Source organism: Crocuta crocuta, unplaced genomic scaffold (assembly GCF_008692635.1).
Source record: "Crocuta crocuta isolate KB4526 unplaced genomic scaffold, BGI_CrCroc_1.0 scaffold119, whole genome shotgun sequence".
NCBI lineage: Eukaryota > Metazoa > Chordata > Mammalia > Carnivora > Hyaenidae > Crocuta > Crocuta crocuta.
Genome location: NW_027551562.1, coordinates 10,104,045 through 10,110,690, shown reverse-complemented (window position 1 = coordinate 10,110,690; position 6,646 = coordinate 10,104,045). Strand labels below are relative to the sequence as shown.

Below are 6,646 nucleotides of genomic sequence, written 5' to 3'. Positions count from 1 at the left end.
CTGCTAATGTTCCGGAGCGGGGGACGGGGGACTTTGGCTGAGAGGGTGGGATTCCACCAAACAACCTGGGCTCCTGGGGCAAGGGGGACCCCGGGGGCTGCCGGGCCCAGTGTTTACAGAGATGTTGTGTGGGTGTCGAGCCTCTGTGTGGAGATGTGTGTGCGACTGGGGGCGAGGCAGGTGGAGGGTCTGCGCTGTGGGTGGGAGCCTCTGACTCATTTTTCTAAGACGAGTGAGTCACGTGGTCAACTGTCGCATCTGTCTAGAGGAGGAGGTGGCCCTGTGAGCATGTGACACGTGTTCAATTATCTGTGAGCACGCACAGCTGGTCTCGTAAGACCGGGGGCAGGGCTCAGTGGGTGACCAGGGGCAGGGCTCAGAGTGACACCAAGGTCAGGACTCACTGTGACCAGGGTCAGGGCCCAGAGTATAACTAGGGTCAGGGCTTAATGGTGTGACCAGGGTCAGGGCTCAGCAGGTGACCTGGGTTAAGGGTCCATCTGTGATCAGGGCAGGGCTCAGTCATGGATCAGGAAATCAGTGTGTCTCAGCTGAGGGCCACTGGCTCCTCTCCCCAGGTCCCCACCCACAACCTGGCACATGTGTGGCACTCTTTCTCATCTCGCCTCCACATACGGGTCCACACCAGCACAGACTCAATTCCTGGGCACACGGTGGAAGCAGACTTAGGGCCCTGCCTTTGACCGTATTTAAGGTCACTGAGGAAAGCCGGGGCTCCTGCGAGCCCGTTCATGGGGTGAGGAGCTGCCCACCTGGCCACGGAAGGAGAAGTTTCCAGTGCAGAGTGGAGCGGGGGCCGGGGGCAGAGCCAGCTCCCTCCACCCCACCCCCCAGCCTCTGACTTCCCCATGCGCTCCAGGCTGCCCAGTCCTGGATCTGACGCCCCTGTCCCCACCCCTGAGCTTTGAGCCGCGTCACCAGCCTCTCAGAGGCTTGACTTCCTCAGAGGTGACAGACACCCCCCAGGTGTCCCAGGCAGCTCGGCTCCCAGGGCCCTGCCTGGGACCAAACAGGGTGCACAAATGCCACCTGGGGCACAGCCATCGGCACCTTCCTTCTGTCCTCGGGGCCCTGGGCCCCCAGGCACAGACGCATCCCAAGCATCCGGAGGCGACAGGGATGGGTGGGCCACGCTGGGGCAGGGGGCAGGGCAAGGGGAGTCCACGGCCAGAGACAGGACATGGGGACCTGGCCACAATCCTCTCCCTGCTCCCATCCAGCTCCTCCCACGAGTGGGCGGACTGTGGCCACAGGATGGGAAGCTGAGGCCCCCCCGGAGGGCGGGTCTGCCCCAGGCCACAGCCCCCTCTCCCCAACTGGGGTCCTCCTCTGCCCCGCCAGGGCCCCCAGGACAGTGAGCTGGACACACTCTGGGCTGGCCAGACCTCCCACAGCCTGCTGTCCAGGAAGAGCAAGGGGATGAATCCTGCCTCTCTGGAGAGCAATTTACTTCTCAGAGCCTAAAACTATCCGGGGGACTGGACGCCAAGGAAATAATCAGAAACGTGGGTGGAGCTGTCCGAGAGGGCGCTGTGGGTCCAGTCGTCAGGAGAAAGCGGGGGGGGGGTAGCGCCCCCCCAGCAGGGGTCAGCCAGGTGCCCTGGGGGCTGCAGGCAGCAGCTCAACAGCCTCTGGGGGGCAGGCTCCTAGCCGTAGGGAAGGGCATAGCCCCCGGGGGAGGGGGCAGGCTCCTAGCTGTGGGGAAGGGCCAGGCGCCATGGACTCGAAGTCACAGCACAGTCTCGCCCCTGTGGACAGCTGTGCTGTCCTGTAAAACCCAGAGAAAAGCAGTGGGACAGGACCTAGGCCAGAGTGCCACTCAACCCCCAGGCCCAGAGCAGGAGGGGCCAGTGGCATCCACTGAGTGGCCTTGCACGCCCCCAGGCCACGGCCGTTGCACTGCCTGACCCTTTTGTCAAAATGCCTCAATCCAGACACCCACGTGCACAGTGCTGTGTCAGGCCTCTGCTCAAACATCATCTCCTCAGAGAGGCTTCCGTGACCCTCTTTAAAAGGCACTTCACCCCACCTGCCACCAGATCCATCTGGCTTCGCTTCTTGGCACGTGGCATGACCTGACATTTCATAGGAATCTGCACATTCCTGCTTTGCGGTCCCTCCTCATTGGAGACAGGACAAGAAGACAAGGCTGAGGACAAGGACCTGATAGACAGTGTCTGTTCATGGTCAGTAATCACTGGAGGATGGATGCGTGGATGGGGATAGATGGATGGACGGATGGATGGATTGGGATGGATGGATGATGAATGGATAAATGGATGGGTGGATGGGTGGATGGATGGGATGGATGGATAGGTGGATGGATGGATGAAGGGTGGATGGATGGATGGGGATAGATAGATGGATGGGCAGATGGATAAATAGATGGAGATAGATGGATAAATGGATGGATGGTGGATGGGTAGGTGGATGGATGGTTGGATGGATGGTGGAGGCATGAATGGATGGATGGGGGTCAATGGATAGATGGATGGGTGCATAGATAGATGGGGATAGATGGATGAATGGATGGTTGGATGGATGGGGCTAGCTGGGTGGGTGGATAGATGGTGGATTGATGAATGGATGGATGAAAGGTGGATGCNATGGGGCTAGCTGGGTGGGTGGATAGATGGTGGATTGATGAATGGACGGATGAAAGGTGGATGCGTGGGTGGATGGATGGATGGATGGATGGGTGGCTGGCTGGCTGGCTGGATGGATGGATGGGTGGATGGGTGGATGGATGGATGGATGGATGGATGGATGGATGGATGGATGGATGGATGGATGGATGGATGGATGGATGGATGGATGGATGGATGGATGGATGGATGGATGGATGGATGGATGGATGGATGGATGGATGGATGGATGGATGGATGGATGGATGGATGGATGGATAGATAGATGGATGGATGGATGGGTGGATGGATGCATGGATGGATGCATGGATGGATGTGTGGGTGATGGATGGGGGTGGATGGGTGGATAATGATAGCACCTCAACAAGTCCATAGTTCCTGACACAGCAGCTGCCACAAATGAGCCCCTCCCTGCCTGTTTTCTGGCCACCGGCTCTTCCTGGCCACCCCTCACATGCCTCCCTTCTCTGCCAGGCAAACCTGTCTCATTTTAGAGTCGGCCACTCTGGGAGCTTTCCTGACCTCCCAGGACACACATTTACCCCCGCACTGCCCAGGGCACGAGGGATTGCTGTACATACCCCCCGGCGCAGGAGACCAGGCCAGCCCAGGGCAGGGGTGCAAGGAGCGGCTAAGGGATGGTGGTGCCAGGGCTGAGAGAGGTGGGTGGGGACGGTGTCACCCAACTTCCTGCCCATGCCCTTCCCAGCAGGAGAGGGTGCCCCCAGGCTCACCTGGCCCACCAGGACCAGCTGCCGAGCTTTCTCCCACCCCTGTCCCCCAAATTCTGAGCCTCCTCTGGAGGCTGCTCCCTCTCTGGGGCCTTTGCACAAACTCCTCAGGAGGGCTGGGAGGTGGGATGAGTGGGCTGCAAGCTGCCTCAGAGCCAGGCCTGGGCAGTGGGGGGTCATTCAAGACAGACAGATGGGAAGACACGGCCTCCAACGTGAAACAGCAGCCCCCTCCCCGTGCCCACCCTGGAGGCCCCCACCCCCCTCCCAAGCCACAACATCCACGTGAACTTACACATCTGTCTCATCCCACAGGATACAGGTCTGGTTGGTGGTGCCCTGGAGGAGAGCGAGGAGTCAGGGTCATGTGCCCACCCTACTGGCCCGGCCAAGGTCACGGCCAGGACCCACCCACAGGTGCGCTAGGTGGGCACTCAGACTGTGCGATGGCCCAAGAGATGGAGTTTGAGGAGGAGGAAACTGAGGCCCAGAGTGGGGAAGGGACTAGCCCAGCCCCCAAGCCTGGCTGCATGGCCTTGAGTAGCTCTCGTGCCCTCTCTGAGCAGCCCATCCCGGGACGCCCAGGCGGCCAGTCCAGCTTAATAAAAGTGGTGTAAGAGGGAGACGCCTCCCCGGGGACCCTGAGGGGTAAGCGAGCAGGAATCCACAAACGTGCCTGTCCCGCAGGCCTGGGGTGCCGGCGCTGGGACCATGGGGGTGAGAGCGGCAGGGTCTGGGTGCCCTTGTGAGGGGTGGTGTGCTCTAAGCACCGCTGGTGATTAGTTCTCAGCCGAGCCTATAGCTCACTTTTGATCAGGGAGAGAGTGCAGGCACAGAGAGGTTGAGCCACTTGCCCAAGGCCGTACAGTGCGAAGGAGCAGGGCTGCAGGAGAGGACTGGAGTCTGTCTCCCATGTAGCCCTGCTGTGTGAGCCTGGGACAATGACCGCCCATCTCTGAGCTGCAGCTTCCCCATCTATCATTCAGAGACAAAAGTGGCTCCCTCCGATCCCGAGGCTAACGTGAGACCCGAGAAGGCTGCGGGTCCCTCGTGGGATCAGGTGGGAGGAATCAGGCACACATGCACAGATGTGTGCACGTCGAGGGCACTCACGTTGTACACGTGCGCAAACTCGATCTCCAAGGGTGTGAGCAGCGAGCGAGGCGGGGGCTTCACGGTCACCGAGATGACCTTGGAGTTCAGCACGGTCGTGTTCCTGGGGTGGGGCCAGCAGGCCGTGTCAGTGAGCCTCCACCAGGCCCAGGCCTCCTCCCGGCTGCCCCGCAGGCCCGCACCCCTGGCCGGGCCCGTCCCTCCCAGGCCGGGGCTCCCACCTCTGCAGGGCCAGGAAGCTGCCCAGGTTTCTGTAGAGCACGGTGCCCACCACGAACACGGATGAGTCGTCAGCCTCTGGAAGAGGGCACTGGGTCACTCTCCCCTGGCCACCCCCGTCAGGACCTTGCTCCGGCGAGGGAAGTGCGTGTCCCCAGGCGGAGGCCAGGCTCCTTGGTCACGTTACCCCCAGGACGCGCACAGCACTGCAGTCAGAGAGCTGGGGTGGCTGCCTAGGTCCCTCTAACTGACCCCTGAGGGCTGGGGGGCAGGCAGGGTGCGCTTCTCCTCCCGGGCCCCGGAGTTGGCTGCTGCCTGCCTCCGGAGGACCCCTTCCCTCCCTGTGGTGAGTACGTCCATGGGTCTGTTCAGCAAAGATTGCGTAGGAGCCTCCAAATGCAGGAAGGGCAGGGAGGGCTTCCTGGAGGAGGGGTGACCTCAGGAACACTAAGAAGAAACGATTGCTGCCCTGGCCCTTGAGGCAGCAGGGCGAACTCCAGAAGGAACCTCCCAGGGGGGGTGGGCCCTCAGACCCTGGGGCCTGCATCTCCCGTGGGGGCCCCTCCCACAGCTTGGGGCCCTCACCTGCCAGCCCTGTGGAGAAGACACTCTTGGACACGGTGACCCTGTCCTCCGGCACCTTGGCCCAGTCGCCCGTGGCTCGCCAGCCCTTCATGGGGAAGCTGATGTCTGTGGCCCCGCTGGCCGGGAGCTTATGGATGCTGAGGACTGGGGCAGAGGGGATGGCCCGGGACCACAGGGACAGACAGAGGGAGACAGAGAGCAGTTGCACAACCAGGAGCCTTGGCCTCGGGAGCTCCTGCCTCAGGGGACACCGACCTCGGCGGCTGTCCGGCCTTGTCGGAGCCCCCCAACGACCCCTACCCCCGGCCCCAGTGAGAGCCCCCCTGCCACCGTGAGGACCTGGGCTCAGACTCAGCCCCCAGGGCCCTGGGAGGGGTCAAAGGTGGCTTCTGCAGCCAGGTCTGTAGCCGAGAAGGCATCCCCGGGGAGCTGTGTCCCCTTGGGTCTCCCTTCCTCCCTGGGGTGCTGGAGCCTAGGCCCCCTCCCTACGTGCTCTCTAAAAGGGGTAGGAAGAGAGCCCGCCTCACAGGGCATCCTGGGGGTCAGGACCAGAGGTGGGGGTCCCAGGGTCTCCAAGCCCCCTTCACCCTGGCCCGTCCGTGTCAGGTGGACACAGCGCTGGTGGCTTGGGTCAGGTGTGGGTGAAGGGGGTGGGGCTTGGGAGCCAACGGCCTCAGCTACGGTGCCCGGACACTCTGCCCTCGCCCACCTCCGGGGCCTGTCCCCCGCTAAACACCCAGTACATGCAGCCGCTCACACCTCCGTCTGCACCTTTGTTTTCGTGGGGCCCTGCCCACCACCTATGTCCTCCACACCTGGCTATCTGGCTGCGCCCTGCTTCACCTGTGTGGTCAACTCTGGGGGCCAGGGAGGACCTGGGGACAGATGGGGCCCTGGGGCCTACCTCTCTGAGTGCCAGTATACAGGGTACGGGGTGTGTAGGTATATGAGGTGCGTGGGGATTGGGGTGCATAAGGTGTATGGGTGTGGGGTGTGTAGGGGTATGAAGGTGTGAGGTGTGTGGGGTGTGTAGGGGTGTATAGGTATGTGGGTGTGGGGTATCTGTGGGAATGGATGTGTGAGGCGTGTAGGTGTGAGGCGTGTGGGGTGCAGGTGTGAGGCGTGTAGGTGTGAGGGGTGTGTAGGGGTGTATAGGTATGTGGGTGTGGGGTATCTGTGGGAATGGATGTGTGGGGTGTGTAAGTATGAGGTGTGTGGGGTGCAGGTGCGAGGCGTGCAGGTGTGAGGCGCGTGGGGTGAGGACCACTGCTGCTGCCACTGTCTGAAAGCACAGCCCCCATCTGCCCCCACCCCCCCCCCCCCCCCCCCCCC

General features: G+C 62.1%; 1 protein-coding gene across 1 annotated transcript in view; it reads right to left on the bottom strand.

Annotated features, from left to right (window-relative positions):
- The window catches only part of ADGRB1 (adhesion G protein-coupled receptor B1), a 47,198-nt gene that overhangs the window by 15,808 nt on the left and 24,744 nt on the right, over positions 1–6,646 (bottom strand). Inside the window, exons 16-19 of the mRNA XM_077750020.1 lie at positions 5,315–5,458; positions 4,732–4,807; positions 4,511–4,613; positions 3,693–3,736 (exon numbers count right to left, since the gene is read on the bottom strand). Coding sequence (XP_077606146.1) covers positions 3,693–3,736; positions 4,511–4,613; positions 4,732–4,807; positions 5,315–5,458 — 367 coding nt within the window. The remainder of the gene's footprint in view (positions 1–3,692; positions 3,737–4,510; positions 4,614–4,731; positions 4,808–5,314; positions 5,459–6,646) is intronic.